Genomic DNA, 18,509 nt, shown 5'->3' with positions numbered 1-18,509 from the left:
TAAGGAGGCTCCTGTCAAGGTTAGGCAGCTTTCATACATCTCTATGTCTCTCTAACTTCCTTCTTTTTGTTTGCAATTCTGCATCTTGCCCAAAGAACCTCTAAACAAGGCACTGGTAACCTGGGACATCTTAAGGATTTTGGGGGCCATGGGCCAATCGCATTTTGGGGGGCCCTGCAAAACAGCTTTGAACTTATGATTCAATTTCAACTTTTTCATGCCCTGTTTGGCCAGGGCACTGCCACTGTCAAATTCTAAATGTGCTTACATCTAATATTCAGGGATAATTATGTGTGCTTTCTCGCTAATATTACGCAAATAATCTGTTACACCCTCCCTTTTCGGATATGTGAGGTCCTGTTTTTGTCTAAAAGAAACTTTTTTATGGCTGTTGCAGTGAACATAAACATAACGTTTGTTCTACAAAATGTCTGTAATAGACTTTCACTCATAACCCACATTTAATTTTTTTTATAGGAAAACAGTATTTGAAACAATCTGTATAAGAAATATTCAAGGTCATCAGGAGAAGACTCTGCGAAACAGCTGGCTCTATCATGGAACACCCCCCTTCCTCCCCCTTCACCGCCTCCCCCCTAAAAAGGCTGGGCCCCAGGGCTGAAGCCCACTTTGTCCATCCCATAAAACGTCTCTGCTGGCATCGCATGACGTCCCACTGAGTAAACGTGCCTCCGTGGTTTGACGGCAAGCCCTCACGCGGTGTCCTTGTTTATTCAAAGGCGTGGCCCGCGTCCCATGTCATGACGCACGCATTCAACAGTGACAGATTACACCTGCCACGTGAGGACCGCCTTGAGAGTTTCACGAGGGGACAAGCAGTCACGAGTCATATCAGCAGTCAATACCATATATGTTTACCGGCATTCCCTTCTCTGGTGAAACCCCAATCTTGGGAGAAGTAATCTGCAAACGAAAAGCCGCTTGATGAAGTATCAAACTGATGATTTTTTTTGAGAATTGCTCTCTATTTTCATTAAAAAAAAAAACACTGAACCCAGCATCGAATTCTACAGAAAATATGTTTGATGTGTCACAATATCAAGTGACAAAATGTTAATTTGAAACAAAAGCAAGTGTAGGACATCAACTACCGCTTTGATCCTCTTTAAGGGTGGCCTGTTAGTTTCAGTGCGCATGTAATGAGAGTTACTAGTCCCATCAGAATTAAAGAGTTAAGCGAGTGTACTGTACTGTGTTCCACTTTCCTCTATGTGTTCTACTGGTTTCTTGTTGACGCTGGACTGACTACCTGTCAGTTGTGTACCTGCTTGCTTAAGGATTAAACTACTTTGCAACCTACATTAAAGTGTCCTTCTTCAATTCAACACAAATCGTTGGTTAGTGCGTTTCCACCCATAGATTTCACCTACTGAAGGTAGGCGAAGACTGGGTGGAATACTAGAGAAAACATGCAGAGATCAGCATAGTAAGTACGATTTTTGCAGGTTATTCCCACTAAACTCTTAATTCTTATTATCACCCCATCCTCAAAATGAACAGGACCCCGGTAACCTTAGATCCAGGGGAGGGAAATAATGTGAATTTGTACAGGCCACTCATATCGTTACGGTCAGTATATATAGGGAAGCCAGTTAGAACCCGATATTCAATATACTTGCCGTACCTCGAAATGACATCTGCCACTGTTGATCAGCGCAGAATTCCAGCCATTGTGGCTGTCTCTCATGCGCATATGTGGCTTTTGGTGATCTTGTGCAAATGTCCCAGGGTTTCCCACCCCAAGATTTTATGTTCAAATCAACAGGCAATACTTAACTTACCCACAGCAATCATGGCGCCACCTAATCCGCAAAAGATGATCAAGCAGGCTATAGACCGCCCTGTGGGGGAAACAAAGCACAGGCCTTGTTAGCAGCTGAAATTGAGTGCATTGGGGGTAGGGATTAGGAGAATGAGGAAGATGAAAATAATCTCAAGGGTTAAACATGTCTATCCATCATAGTGCATTTATTTGAACACGATTGCCTCCGCTATGGTTTACAATTACATTTACTATGATAGTACGGTGGAAGGAGTGCCGCCTCTTGCATCGTTGAACTGTTTGAAACTTTTTACAATACATACATTACAAGGTTTTGGTAGCATTCAGTTGAGTGGCACAGAGTGGAGTGGCATACAGTGGAATAGTGTACAGTAGTTTAACATACACTAAAATAGTGTACAGTGGAGTAGCAAAAGTGGAGTAGTGCACACTTGAGGGGCATTCAAGAGAGTGGCATAAATTGGAATAGCTTACAGTGGAAGGGGGGACAGTGGAGTGGCGTACAGTGGAGTTGGGTAGAGTGGAGTGCCATGGAGTCCACAAGTGTAGTGTTGAGTGGCATAGAGTGAAGTTTCTTTCAGTGGAATTGCATAGAGTAGAGTGGCATACATTGGAACGCACAGAGTGGAATAGCGTTCAGTAGAGTGTTGTTACAGTGGAGTGATGTACCCTGGAATTTATAGAGTGGAATAGCATTCAGTGGTGCAGAGTTGAGTGGCGTATAGTAGAATAGTGTACAGTGGAGTGGTGAAGAGTGGAGCAGCACAGAGTGGAGTGTGGCAGAGTCTAATAGTGTACAGTGGAGTGGAATACAGTGAGAGCACCGGCATACGGTGGATCAGAGTATATTCAAGTGAAGTACAGTGTAGTGGCATACAGTCGAATAGTGTAGAGTGGAATGGCGTAGAATGGAGTGGTGAAGAATGCAGTAGCATATAATGGAGTGGTGTATGGTGGCGTGGCGTGGAGTCATTCAATCAATAAAACAAGCACCATTTGTAAAGCGCAACACTGTCACCCTTAGGGGTATCTGGGCGCCGTGTCTCCGTCGAAGAACCAGTGCTTGAGTCCTTTTTTGAAGCCTGCCAGCGAGGGGGCTCTGCGGAGCTGAAGTGGGGGGGTCGTTCCAGGTCTTGGCAGTGATGTAGGAGAATGAGCTGTGGCTGTGCCAGATGTAGGGGGTGTGGGAGAGAGAGGGAAGAGGAGTGCAGGTATCTAGCAGGTTGGTGGAATTTCAGTTGATGGTTGAGGTAGGCAGGTCCAAGGTCGTGGAGGGCTTTGTAGGCATGCATGAGGATCTTGAACACTGGAGCGGGGTGGCTTAGAGTGGAATAGCATTTAGTGGAGTGGCATACAGTGGAGTGGCGTAGAATGGAATAATGTGGAGAGGAGTAGCAAGAGTGCAGCTGCGTGCAGTGGAAAAGCATAGAGTGAAGTAGCGTAGAGTGGAGTAGTACAGAGTGGAGTGGCATAGAGTGGAGTGCTGTAGAGTGGACTGAGGTAGATTAGATTGGCGTAGAGAGAAGTGGTGTACAGTGGAGTGTCATACAGTGGAATAGTGTCCCGTGGAGTAGTGTACCGTGCAGTGGCATAGAATTGAGTGTGGTAGAGTATAGTGGCATAAAGTAGAATAGTGTAAAGTGTATTGGGATTGAGTGGAGTAGCATACAGTGGAGTGGTCTAGGATGGACTCACGTAGAGTGGAGTGAGTTACAGTGTAGTTGCATAGAGTGGAACAGAATCAGGTGGATTGGCTTAGAGTACAGTAGCATAAAATAGAGTGGTCTACAGTGGAATAGCGTACACTGGAGTAGGGTACAGTGGAGTGGAATAGCATGGAGTGGAATCACGTAGATTGGAGTAGGGTACAGTGGAGTGGCATAGAGTGGAGTGAGGTAGAGTGAAGGGGCGTATAGTGGAATAGCATAGACTGGAATGACATAGAGTGTAGTGTTGTAGAGTGAAATACCATAGAGTGGATCAGAGTAGAGTGTAGACTGGAGAGGCATACAGTGAAATAGCGTACTGTGGAGTTGTGTAGAGTGGAGTGGTATACAGAGGAATAGTGTAGAGTGAAGTGGCATAGAGTAGAGTGGCCTACAGTGGTGTAGCATGCAGTTGGTGTAGAGTGTAATAACGTTGAGTGTGCTTGTGTACTAAGTAGTGATGTAGAGTGAAGTGTCTTATAGTGAAATAGCATAGAGTAGAGTAGAGTAGAGTGGAGTGTTGAACAGTAGAATAACATAGAGTGTAGTAGGGTGGAGTAAAGTAGCGTAGAGTGGAGTGGTGTAGAATGGAGAGGCGTACGGTGTTATAGCATACAGAGAATTGTCATAGTGGGGTGGCGTATAGTGGAGTAGCGTAGAGTGGATGGAGTAGAATGGCGCACAGTGGAATAGCGTACAGTGCAGTTTAGTACACTGAACTGACGTACAGTGGAGTGGCATAGAGTAGAATAGCGCAGAGTGCAGTGTCATAAAGTGGAATTGCATACTCTGGAATAGTGATCAGTGGAGTAGCATAGTTGTGAGGGGTGTACAGTGGAGTGTCATACACTGGAGTGTCATAGAACAGAGAGTTGTAGAGCGTAATAACTTGCAGTGGAGTGAGGTTGAGTGGAGTGACTTTAAGTGTAATAGCGTAGAGTGGAGTGGTGTAGAGTAGAGTAGAACACATAGGAGCGTATAGAGTGGAACGTGGTAATTGAAGCAGTAGTAGTGTAAAAGTGGGTGAACAGATGTAGATTTCATTTGGCATGATTATATATTATGAGGTGCAAATGGTCATTTTTGTTAGCATGTGTGAATTTTTTAAGCAGTGTCAAATTTGTAAGTTTTAAAATACTTAGTTATATACTGTGCCATGGTATACCCAAGTAAGTTTGAGGTATAGCGCATTACATGCTAATGAAAAGGTAGTCTGATCAGCTAATGGCTGTGTTTACCAAACGTAAACGACAGCCATGTCGTTTTTAGCACAGTTTGGCTGCTTTCTGCATTTCGCTGTGTTCTGGGTTTGGGTCTTCAATATAGATAAGTGGTAGATTTAATCCTAGTTCCCTACCTATTACTAGTTTATTAAAGTGGTAATTGGTAGAGAAATGTGTTTATTATTTATTTTCTATATATCTTCACAACAGTTTGGGAAGAACTGTAAATGTTTTCACATTTTTTAAAGTAGCACAGTAATTTGTAGGTATTACATTGGTACTCCCTAGAATATTTTGGGAAGATTTAAATATCATAAAAATACAAAATACACTGTAGGACACTACATTTGTAAAATGTAGTGTAGTACAATGTATTTGTAATTTTTGTAACTTAAAAAAAAAATTAAGTATAAACTTAGAAATATTGTCCTTACCTATTGCCACTTTAATAAAGTGGCAATAGGTGAGGAAAAAATATCAAACCTAACACTTACCTATATACAAGACATAACGCAGTGCACACTAAAAAGTACCTACAAACTACATGTCTGCCTTTATCATCTGTAAAGCCAGTTAATAGCTGATCACATCATAACTTGTCATCGCTATGTACCGCAGTACTACAGCAAATTATAGGGAAATTCCGTAAAATTTAGCAGAAGTACTACAACAATAGATATCACTAAGTTCAAAAGCCTTATAACTTAAGAAATACTTACCATTCTTACCTGTAATACCCAAAAGGTTTATCTGTGCACTATAATGTGCAATCCTGCCAAATGTCAAAGTCTGTTGAGCGATTTTTGCGCAATGTGAGATACAAAAGTCTATGGAAAATGCATTGATGGAAAAATTAGTTTGAGATACCCCTTTTATTTTTAGAGTGGAGTGGCGAAGAGTGGAGTGACATAAGGTGGAGTGGCATAGAGTGGGGTAGAGTGGAGTGGCATACAATGGAGTGCCATACAGTGGAGAAGCATATATTAGAGTGACATAGAGTGGAGTGGTACGGAGTGGAATAGCATAGAGTGGATTGTAGTACAGTGGAGCGGAGTACAGTGAAATATTGTAGAGTGTATTGTGTATAGTGTAGTAGCTTACAGTGGAGGAGCATAGGCTAGAGGTCATACAGTGGAGTAGAATAGAGCGGAATAGCATAAAGTGGAGTGGTGCACAGTGCAGTGCGTACACTGGAGATTGTTAGAGTGGAGTGGCGTACAGTGGAGCAGCATAGAGTGGCGTAAAGTGGAGTGACAGAGTTGAGTGGCCTACAGTGGTGTGCTGTAGAGTGGAGTGTGGTACAGTGTAGTGGTGTACAGTGGAATAGCTTAGAGTGGAGTGGCGAGATGAACACTGGCCGTAGTACATGCTCCCATAGGGAAATGGGAGATGGTGTTAATCTACGCACCCCGTGACAGGTACCTTGAGGTGTAGTGTCATACAGCTGACTGTAGTAATTAAAAGAGACGTATGGGGCTATTATGATGTTGGGCGAAACGGGACCAACCGACCTCTGGTCGGTGGTCCTGACTGCCTGATTAGGATGTAACCAAACACTGTTTGGTCTCATTCCGACATTTCCCTATGGGAGCATATGTTACAGCCATAAATTGGCCGTAGTACATGCTCCCATAGGGAAATGGGAGGGGTGTTAATCTCTACACCCAGTGACAGGCACCTTCGGTGCCTCCTCAGCCCCCAACTGGAGGCCGCAAGGGATAGGGGGCCCTGCTAGGGGCCCCCAAACGCTCTTTCTGACAGGGTTACCATGTCCGAAAGGTCGGCATGGAAACGCTGCCGGAAACTGTGCATTATAATCCGGACTGTGTAAACCGCTGTCCATTTGGATTACGTGCTGGTTCCGACTGGCCGATGGGCTCCAGGAGCCTGTCGGAAGCCAGTGGAATGACTGTCCGGTTTCAATGTTAAGGCAGTATGTGATTGGCTAATGGCTGTGTTCACCAAAAGTTAAAGGCAGCCAATGTCGTTTCCAGCATATTTTGTCTCGGTTTTCTATTTTGCTGCGTTTAGGGTCAGGGATTAAGATCTAGGGAAGTAGTAGGTTTTATTGGTTTTCTTTATAAAGTGTCAATAGGTAGAACAATGTATTTATTATTTTCTATATATATTTACAGCAGTTTAAGAGGAGACTTTTTTACTGAATATTTAAATGATAAACATGGGTACTACAGTGTATTTAAAAAAAATGTGCATATACATTTTTTCCATTTCTTTTTAGTACAGTGGTTCTCCAAAAGCAGTAATGAGTAGTCTGTACATTTCTTTTAAAACATATAGAAATGTTTAAATATGTGTCCCTACCTATTAGCACTTTAATAAAGTGGTAATAGGTAGGGGGAAAAATATCAAACCTAATATTTACCGACATCTAATAACTAACTGCAGAACACAGGCAAAGTGTATCTAAAAACAATGTGGCTGCCTTTAATTTTTGTAAAGGCACTCATAAGCCAATCACATAATTACTTGTCATATCTATGGCTACAAAATACCACAACATTTTGTGAAAATACCGGGGCCACAGATATCATTAAGGTAAAGTGCCTTATACCTTGAAAAAATACTTACCTGTAGTACCCAAAAGGATCATCTGAGCACCAAAATCTGTAATCTTGCCAAATGTCATGTACATCCATTCAGTCAGTTTCCCACTGCACAAGATACAAAGGTCTATAAAAAATGCATTGGTGGAAAAACATGTTTGGGACCCCACTTTAAACTTTGCACCCTGTAGACCAATTACCGCAAAACTTCCAATGTAGAAGGAAGAATAGGTCTGCTAATTTTAGTGGAGCTTTGTCAAATGGGCACAAAGTTAATAATTGTGGAAAAACTGATGAAATCCTATCCCTGGTAACCCTGACTATAACTACAGATTGGCTACTGCCACTCCGATATATATATATATATATATATATATATATATATATATATATATATATATATATATATATATATATATATATATATATATATATATATATATATATATATATATATATATATATATATATATATATATATATATATATATTTATTTATATTCCATAATAAAACACGCACTGCACTCGCAACGTGAAAACAGGCTACTCCAAACGTGCTCCGTCATTTCTTTATTAGAAGCAAAAATAGGCAGGTAGGCATTACACGTTTCGACTCGTGGGAGTCTTCATCAGTTTGCCACTGTGTTCAGTTGAGTTTGTTAGCATTTAAATAACGTAACTCACAACATTGAACAAGGACAATGTCCACTTCTTTCCAATTTTAAAAGGGCAGTCAGTTTTTTCTTTCAGTTTGTTTTGCAGCAAAGGTGAGTACATTCATTTCGTTTTCAATCAGGGTAAATCCTTTGAACAGATAGTGTTCATTAAATACATGTTTCCCTTTGTTGCAGCATTTAGTTTGTCATTTTTTTATGCAGTGAAGGACCACAATTCCCATAATGCTCTATAACTGCCACTTTTCTTTCTTAATGGCATTCAATGTTAGATCTTGGCAAAAACCACCATTGTTTGGCTGTGCACCGATGGCAAACATTGCATCACAAGGAAAGTTCCATACCCGGGCACGGTCTCTCAAAAGAAAGTTCCACTACAACTAAGTGTTTTACAGCTCATCACTTGACTTCAAGCTGGTAACCTCAAGCACGCAGTGCTTTGGGAAATCCCTTCTGCAAACCCTGCTGCTGCAAAGTTCTCTCTCCAAGTAGAGGCGGCCCTCTGATCGTGGCCCTTCCATCAAGACCTTGTTTATGTCCAGTGTCACAGCCGGTGGGCACTCCTTACATAAACTTCCAAACGACAATCTGACAATCAGGAGCACCTCAACCTCACAGGTCGGGCCTGTCTCAGGTGTGTCAGACACCTCCAATAGTCCATAAGAAAACACGCACTGCACTCGCACAGTGAAAACGACCCGTGAGGTTGAGGCGCTCCTGATTGTCAGATTGTCATTTGGAAGTTTATGTAAGGATTGCCCGCCGGCATTGACAATGGACATAAACGAAGTCTTGATAGAAGGGCCACGATCAGAGAGTGAACTTTGCAGCAGCCAGGGTCTGCAATAGAGATTTCCCTATGCACTGCGTGCTTGAGGTTACCAGCTTGAAGGCAAGTGATGTGCTGTAAAACACTTGGTGGTAGCAGAACTTTCTTTTGAGAGACTGTGCCCGGATATGGAACTTTCCTTGTGAAGCAATGTTTGCAATCGGTGCACAGCCAAACATATATGTGTACTTGTGTGTGTGCGTGTGTGTATATATATATATATATGTATATATATATATATATATATATATATATATATATATATATATATTTTTTTTTTTTTAAAGAAAATAATCAATTTAATTTGTAAAAGGAAAGCCCAGGACTCCTTAAGGTGCCTCTAATGAGCCACCTGGTAGTCGTATGCATACACTCTGTCTTCCAATGTACTTGAACCTCAGTTTCTTGGCACCAAAGGGAAGGGTCATTTTGCCATCACCTACCCTGGTAATGGGGTCACATTTGATGTTTATAGTTGCAACCTGGTGCCCACTGTTGGTAGCTGCTTGTTATCATTGCGCTGCCGTAGAGCCAATACTGCTCATGAATGTATGTTTACATCTACGGTCATAAATATAAGCCTGTTTTAAAAGATATGCATCTTCGGCCCTCGTTCCGCATGGCCTTTTAAATTCAGGTATTTGCGATAGCTCCTGTTATTAGGTGCAGTACACATCACAACATATAGCATGACCTTCACAACGAGGACGTTAGTGTGCTTAATAAATCCTATCACACCAAATGTATATTAATATTCTGCGGGATAAATGAACAGACTGAAACATCAGATAATAATAGCGATGTGTAGCGTAAAGTTTTTCTTACTATGTCATCTCGTGATATGCTGGTAGAGGTATCCACATTTGTTATGACAATATGTACCTCAGTGTGTATTTTGTGTTATAACTGTTATGCTTCATCGATGTGTCTCTGGAGACTTGCACCTTCCAAGAAATGTCCTGATGATGTTCGCTAAGGAGAACTGTGCACAACTGCTCTGTTGAGGTTTAAAAAATCAATAAATCTGTCACCCCTCTCCACCCAGCACATTTCTACAGCTGCTCAGAATGACCGTTCCGAGGGGTGCCACCGCCAGGCTCTGCCACCCCTGCGTCTCGCTTAGGCTGTGCCTCGGCCTGCCTCTCCCTCCTGGGGGAGACAGCTGGGCCTGCCGGTGCCCATGTGACCGCACCTCTTCACACCCCTCCAGTGAGCCCTCTCACTGGAGGGGTATATATATATATATATATATATATATATATATATATATATATATATATATATATATATATATATATATATATATATTCCACAAACTTGCCTGTAGATTAAGAAGGGAGCCTCTCACGAAGATAAAACTGTGAGCCACTTTATTTCATGCAGATAACAGCGTGTGAATGACTAGGCTTGCAGCTGAATATAAAGTCCTTGCCTGACGCGTTTCTTGCTTGAACAGCACTTCCTCAGAGGCCTCGGACATGATGTTAGTAGCACGGCGATTTTTCAGTGCCACAATTGACTTTATGAAGTCACGCCCAGAAGGGGCGCGGCCACTCCAATGGCCTGATGGTTCTTGTGGTTCTCTCATTTCACAAGTGCGCTGCCGTGACTGCAGTCTTATCAGTTTAAATGTTACCCAAGTGGGGTGGTGCAGCCTGGAAAGACATCACGCATAAGAAAACACGCACTGCACTCGCAACGTGAAAACAGGCTACTCCAAACGTGCTCCGTCATTTCTTTATTTGAAGCAAAAATAGGCAGGTAGGCATTACACGTTTCGACTCGTGGGAGTCTTCATCAGTTTGCCACTGTGTTCAGTTGAGTTTGTTAGCATTTAAATAACGTAACTCACAACATTGAACAAGGACAATGTCCACTTCTTTCCAATTTTAAAAGGGCAGTCAGTTTTTTCTTTCAGTTTGTTTTGCAGCAAAGGTGAGTACATTCATTTCGTTTTCAATCAGGGTAAATCCTTTGAACAGATAGTGTTCATTAAATACATGTTTCCCTTTGTTGCAGCATTTAGTTTGTCATTTTTTTATGCAGTGAAGGACCACAATTCCCATAATGCTCTATAACTGCCACTTTTCTTTCTTAATGGCATTCAATGTTAGATCTTGGCAAAAACCACCATTGTTTGGCTGTGCACCGATGGCAAACATTGCATCACAAGGAAAGTTCCATACCCGGGCACGGTCTCTCAAAAGAAAGTTCCACTACAACTAAGTGTTTTACAGCTCATCACTTGACTTCAAGCTGGTAACCTCAAGCACGCAGTGCTTTGGGAAATCCCTTCTGCAAACCCTGCTGCTGCAAAGTTCTCTCTCCAAGTAGAGGCGGCCCTCTGATCGTGGCCCTTCCATCAAGACCTTGTTTATGTCCAGCGTCACAGCCGGTGGGCACTCCTTACATAAACTTCCAAACGACAATCTGACAATCACGAGCACTTCAACCTCACAGGTCGGGCCTGTCTCAGGTGTGTCAGACACCTCCAATAGTCCATAAGAAAACACGCACTGCACTCGCACAGTGAAAACGACCCGTGAGGTTGAGGCGCTCCTGATTGTCAGATTGTCATTTGGAAGTTTATGTAAGGATTGCCCGCCGGCATTGACAATGGACATAAACGAAGTCTTGATAGAAGGGCCACGATCAGAGAGTGAACTTTGCAGCAGCCAGGGTCTGCAATAGAGATTTCCCTATGCACTGCGTGCTTGAGGTTACCAGCTTGAAGGCAAGTGATGTGCTGTAAAACACTTGGTGGTAGCAGAACTTTCTTTTGAGAGACTGTGCCCGGATATGGAACTTTCCTTGTGAAGCAATGTTTGCAATCGGTGCACAGCCAAACATATATGTGTACTTGTGTGTGTGCGTGTGTGTATATATATATATATATGTATATATATATATATATATATATATATATATATATATATATATATATATATATATATTTTTTTTTTAAAGAAAATAATCAATTTAATTTGTAAAAGTAAAGCCCAGGACTCCTTAAGGTGCCTCTAATGAGCCACCTGGTAGTCGTATGCATACACTCTGTCTTCCAATGTACTTGAACCTCAGTTTCTTGGCACCAAAGGGAAGGGTCATTTTGCCATCACCTACCCTGGTAATGGGGTCACATTTGATGTTTATAGTTGCAACCTGGTGCCCACTGTTGGTAGCTGCTTGTTATCATTGCGCTGCCATAGAGCCAATACTGCTCATGAATGTATGTTTACATCTACGGTCATAAATATAAGCCTGTTTTAAAAGATATGCATCTTCGGCCCTCGTTCCGCATGGCCTTTTAAATTCAGGTATTTGCGATAGCTCCTGTTATTAGGTGCAGTACACATCACAACAAATAGCATGACCTTCACAACGAGGACGTTAGTGTGCTTAATAAATCCTATCACATCAAATGTATATTAATATTCTGCGGGATAAATGAACAGACTGAAACATCAGATAATAATAGCGATGTGTAGCGTACAGTTTTTCTTACTATGTCATCTCGTGATATGCTGGTAGAGGTATCCACATTTGTTATGACAATATGTACCTCAGTGTGTATTTTGTGTTATAACTGTTATGCTTCATCGATGTGTCTCTGGAGACTTGCACCTTCCAAGAAATGTCCTGATGATGTTCGCTAAGGAGAACTGTGCACAACTGCTCTGTTGAGGTTTAAAAAATCAATAAATCTGTCACCCCTCTCCACCCAGCACATTTCTACAGCTGCTCAGAATGACCGTTCCGAGGGGTGCCACCGCCAGGCTCTGCCACCCCTGCGTCTCGCTTAGGCTGTGCCTCGGCCTGCCTCTCCCTCCTGGGGGAGACAGCTGGGCCTGCCGGTGCCCATGTGACCGCACCTCTTCACACCCCTCCAGTGAGCCCTCTCGCCCAGGCGGGCGGGCTCCTTTCCCTGGAAAGCTCCCGAGAGGGAGGGGTGCGCGAAGGTTGTCGGTCGGGGAGATGGGCATGCGGCCCCACCCCGTCAGCATATGCGGCTACCTATAGATCCTGCCAGTAGCATGTGCTTGTCGCAAAGATTAAGCCATGCACGTGTAAGTACACATGGCCTGTACAATGAAACTGCGAATGGCTCATTAAATCAGTTATGATTCCTTTGATCGCTCCATCTGTTACTTGGATAACTGTCGTAATTCTAGAGCTAATACATGCAGATAGATGCGTGCATTTATCAGACCAAGACCAATCCGGGCTCACTCTGCCAATTTGGTGACTCTAGATAACCTCGGGCCGATTGCACGGCCAAAAATGTAAAAAAATCTATTAAAAAAAATCAATAAATAAAGTTGTTAAAAAATATATATTCTGGGGATTAGCTGTCACCAAATAGGGTTTAGCAAGATTTCAAATTCGGCCCTCAGAAGTGGACGAAGTGGGCAACCTGCATTTCATAGTTTGCAGTTGCACAAAAATGGCCAATCTTTGCTTGTGGGAAAGCTTTACTGGTTAAAAATGCTTTTGCAAATTAATTGTTTTGGAAAACAAGATTTCTGCGAGAAAATGTGTCTGCTACAAACTAGGAGCCTCCTGTAAATCTTAATTCATAAAAAAAATTCCTGCTACTTGTTTCCTTTCAAAAGTCTCTAACTCTGTGAAGCTTATGAATAACAAAAGGCTTTTGTATAAATCTCACTAAATTGCAGAGGACAACCCTTTGGATTTTCTGGCATCCCCCTAGTTTTCTGTTAATGTGTGTTATGTCTGATGCTAAAATATGTCATCTAACTGCAGCGTAAAATATAGAGGTGCTTTGGTATGAAGGATCAGTTTATGCTGTCTTTAAGTGTAAAACTTCTGTGAGTGAACCTCGCGTGCTGTAAGAGATGTCATTTCACACTGATCATAAGATGAAGGGCGCTGGAAAGATATCCATTACAGTGCAGCAAATGCCATCTTACATTGGTTCTATACTGAGGCTGTGAGTGATGCCTCCCATGGTGTTAGAGACTTATTTATGCAACATTCTTATATCGGTCAATAGCAGACCTGGGCATTTAGGGACTTTCCATTAAATGGGCCTGGGCAACATTTTAAATACACTGGAGTAATCGGAGTAATTGCGCATTACTCTTGTGATGCAAAATTACGCAATTACGCCAGTTTGAGTAATTAAGAGTAATTTGGGGCAAAAAACCTCCCGCATGAGCACAGGAACAATGCTCTAAGCAAGAGCGAGTGGCTGCTGGCTACTGCTGCTCATGTCCTGTATCGTTTAGTGCCTTTTTCTAAGTGGAAAATGTGTCATCTTGCCTATATTGGATGCAAGGGAGCTCTAAATGCTGGATTACACTTCTTGCGTAGTTACACTTAATTATGAGTAATTACGCTAGAGAGACCCAGACATCAAATAAGCAAAAGATGTGGATTTGAAGGTCTGGTGAGCTATTGTTTATGGTAAAAGATGTGTCACCTTATGCTGATTGGAGGTTGAAGGAGCTACATGTGATGTCTCGTGACGTAAAAGAGGAGGGGAGGTCTATATATCATAAGCAATATTTCACAGGATAAAAATCTTGCATCCACCACATTGACAACCAGTACATTGTCAAAATAGATAGTTGTGTAATTAGGAGTATTCTATATATACTTGCATTGTTGATGTATTGGTAGGCCATGTAGTAGATGCAGTATTTTTGTAGGTCAATATCGTTGAACTTGTTACAACCGTAAAATATGTAAACTCACTGAATACAAGTCAACAAGAGCAGTCAGTTAAGAGTTTAGTGATGTGATGCTGTGGCTTTTTCTTCCATTTGTAAAATCTTAGAAAGAGCCTTCTTGAAAATACCCCCGCGATCTGTTTCTGCAGAGAGTCTATATGTGTGTCAGTCTGTCCCACAGGAGGCAAGGCATGTGGTGACATTTGACCGCATGACTTCACCTGTACCGTGCAGATGCTCTGTGTGAGTGGGATTTTGCTCCCTTTGGGAATCACAAGTCCTAAATAGCTCCTGGGATATTATCGAGGCTATACTGCCCATGATTTAGAACTGTAGGTCCCACTCTGCCTGCTTCCTTTAAACCCAGGTGAGAGAATGTAGCCTACTCCCGGTGGGAGGTAACATTGTTGGCGTTCTTTTTTTATTGTCTACACGGGTGGTTCCCGTCAGTCACTCTCCCACCCCTTTTCCTTGGACAAACTTTTATTGCTCTCTTCTTGTTTTTGTCAATATTCGTGCTAGGCAACACAGCTGTAGTTGGCCTCTAACCTCACTCATTACGTGTAAATGTTGCTTTCTTGGAAGCATGAGCCATCTCATAATGATGGCACAGTTTACTAAGTTCTAGGAACAAAGACTCATGCTTTCCTGACAAGAGCCCTTTTTTACAGACTGCTTCAAATAAACTATATATGGTGAGTTGCAGCAGAGTAGGGTGGGCAGGACATACAAGGGTGTGTGGGTTTTGGGATGGGAATGTCCCTTGCATGGTAAACAGGCATGAACCCATGCCATGAGTACCCGTCTGCATGTAAAACTGGTAACCCAACTTTCTTTTTGGCTCTGCCATCATGCCAATCTAGTGTTTACACTGAGGGCCAGGCATGCCCCTGGAAATGTGAGACCCTGAAACTGTTTTGTGACATGTAGTGGTGCATCAACTTTGCCCTTATAGTGGGTATAGGACTACTTTCCATACCCTGGGTAAGTCACACAAAATGGTGGTGGTATCTGGCCAGGTTTCTGTGAATCTTTAGTTTGACCAGACCTTTTTCTCTATGCCAGGAGACCGCAGTCAACTGATCCGTCTAGTGTAAAGTTTTTCTTAATATGATTTCTACATCTTGTGCTGCCATTCCGTGGATGAGTCAAGCACATGTATGGGCAGTAGAAGTGGAGCAGTGTATGATGGTAGGACTCTGTGTGTGATTAGAGTCTGAATACTGGGGCCAGTGAGATCCATTTCCAATGGCCCCTGGTTTAGCATTGGCACAAGACGGAGGGTGGTGACAGCTTCCCCCAGTCATGGGAAGTGCATTATTGGCTTTGTAGTGACCGAAGGGTGGAGACCTAGATACAAAAGTGTAGGACAATAAAGACAGAGCAGCCTTTAGAAATGTTATGAGGTCCTTGTTGGAAAGGGGCTGCTGATTAGTTCTTCCTGAGCACTGCTATTAGACAGATGGCATGAGTGAGGGGTCGGGACTCCAACATCAGTCATTGTAGGTGAGGACCTTCCTAGGTGGGGTATCTCGTTTTGTCTGTTTCTGATTACTGCTTCAGGAAGGATGACAGCCAGGTCAAGAGATTTCCGGAGGCCTTGTATCCTTATTTTAGATGCTCCTGCTTGGAGCCATCATTATTGCTGGCTGGAGTGAGAGGCATTCTCCTGCACAAAGACTGAGTCTGAGACACAATCTGTGAAAAAGGGGGGCGGGGGGGGGCTGCCTCAATAGGATAAACCCTGGCAAGGAATATACATTTTTCCAAAAATGAGTCTGAGACACAGCCAGAAAACAAACCAGAATCCAAGCCACGTCATTTTTCTTGCTTTGAACAGCACCAAGACTTGTAACTGTCAAGCATGATCATATCATTCAGCATCCTGTCGTGGGTCAGAAAGACTGCTTCGGCTGTCAAGAATGAGTGCCTTTGTGTAAGCCTGCTGTGCTGATTCTGCCCAGCCGCGGAGTTCCAAGTGAGGTCCCAGACACAGCCCCCACAGTTATGAAAGCTGCCACCACAGGACCAGGGATGCTGAAAACGCCTGCCCACAGAACCAGAACAGCACCTATAGTGAAGCAGGGATCAGTAAAAGCTGAATGTAAGTCTGAAGTTAACAAAAGACTGAAATCGGAGAAGAAATCTGATGTATGAACGTAAAATGTTCTGCAGGTGAACTGGAACCGGGAAAAAATATTTGAACTGGCTTCCGCTACCAGACAGTGTGGTACATTTGAGTAAGCAGCACCTGCGCCTAACCCATGCACCGGTGACACTTGGTGGAAGGAGGAAGGCGAGATTACAATCATGGGAATTCTACATCTGCATTGTGCCCTTTATGCAAGTTAAGGTAAAAATAGAAATTTCAGGCTGGTGATCTTCTGCTTCCCATCATCTTTCTATACGATTGTCATTATTGACTATCTAAGTCTAACAGGTTGCTTTCTCTTTTTTCTGGGGAAAAATTAAAATAAGAGCTGTCAGTCTAGATTTCTGCTACACTCTGCTTTTCATCTTCCCACCTTGTATAACCTTTCCTTGTATTCACCCTGAGAAGGCCCTCATGGAATGATGACCGAAACATGTTGACTGCAATTATGGAGGAGTCAAATAATGACGAATTTGAATTACAGGACTCTTTTGGAATTTCTAAGAACAAAGGCTCGCCGAAACAACGTGGAGCCTGTTGACTTTGTGAACTACCTCTGAATGTTGAACTGGACACCAGAATCATGTGGAAACACCCTTAGATTATGTTTACAAGGATGGTATAGTAATGACTGATTTAATTATGCTGATTCTGAACAGCTTTTTATAATGCCATATGTAAAATTTAGAATAAAGAACTTTAGATAATTTTTCAAATCTTGTGGCCGGTTTATTAGGAAATTATATTAATTTCAGTAGGCCTTGGTCATACAAAGTCCATAAGCAATTCGGTGTAAAATTATTATATGTAATACCCAATAATGACTCATCCATTATTCAGGGCCATAACATATCTGTATTGACTTTTCTCTTAGAAAACCCTCTTTGTGTGATATAACTCATGAAATACGCAAGGGACTGTAGAAATTTGGAAACTCTTGTAGCAGAGAGAGGGTATCAAAAGGGAAGTATCACCTGGTTGAATATCGCAGGATTACAATCCTGTAAGTGACCACCAGGTCGGTGTAGTATTTCGTTTTGCTGTGAGATTAAAGTACTTTGTTTTGATGAGAAACTTAGCTCTGGGTTGTATAAAACGTTACTGCCTCTATTGGTTGATGGTGGTGATCTGTGCCCGTGCTCTCTGTACTTTTTAACTGCTCGCTACCCTGTGAATAAAGTTCGAAAAGGGTGTACTTGCTCCACTTTGCAGTCATAAAACGGTGGGCCACAGGAGTCAGACACCACTGGCAAATGACCTCAACCACCTTGTTTGTGTCTCAGTAGCTACTGCCTGCCCTGTGGCTCTATGGAACGAAGACGGATAGCGGGCTACTGGTGAAGCAACATTGGGGATGGTGGGAAGTCACTCTATCATGGATGTAATGTTGACCTACAAAAATACTGCATCCACAATATCGACTGTATCAGATTGACTTCCACTTTATCATCACACTAACTAGAGGTGTAGTTAAGAATTGTGATTTCTAAGTAGATCAGTGACTGTATTGTAAAAGGGGCCTGCGTGAGTAGTTTAGTGGGCACTTTTCTGGCACATCCGATGTCCGGTGGTTAAATAGTGATGAGGCGTTGCCTGTGCTTAATTTGTAATAAAATATGTGCCTGGACCTTCGTCAGGAGACTGCTGCAACTTTAACCATCCACTGCCCCTGCCAGAGATGCCAATGACAATCCCTCCAAAACTACTAACTCTAACACTCCTACAAATGTGATAATTCAGACTATTCAAGGCCCCTAAAGCTATAAGAATGGCTTGGGCGACAGGAATAAATCAATTTTAATGCTCATCTCTAAATTACACAGACAGTGCCACCATGTGGCAGACTGTCATAAGTGCTGCTGTT

At 42.5% G+C, this 18,509-nt stretch overlaps 1 protein-coding gene across 2 annotated transcripts in view; it reads right to left on the bottom strand.

The window, feature by feature from the left end:
- LOC147692007 (transmembrane protein 272-like) overlaps positions 1–18,509 on the bottom strand; it is a 274,212-nt gene that overhangs the window by 35,250 nt on the left and 220,453 nt on the right. For both annotated transcript variants that reach the window (XM_086938300.1, XM_086938299.1), the window contains exon 5: positions 1,803–1,862. In XM_086938300.1, coding sequence (XP_086794426.1) covers positions 1,803–1,862 — 60 coding nt within the window. The remainder of the gene's footprint in view (positions 1–1,802; positions 1,863–18,509) is intronic.

The sequence above is a fragment of the Lissotriton vulgaris genome, chromosome 9 (genome assembly GCF_964263255.1).
Source record: "Lissotriton vulgaris chromosome 9, aLisVul1.2, whole genome shotgun sequence".
In the NCBI taxonomy this organism is placed as follows: domain Eukaryota; kingdom Metazoa; phylum Chordata; class Amphibia; order Caudata; family Salamandridae; genus Lissotriton; species Lissotriton vulgaris.
The sequence above is the reverse complement of the archived record's forward strand: the minus strand, read 5'-3'. Positions and strand labels throughout refer to the sequence as shown.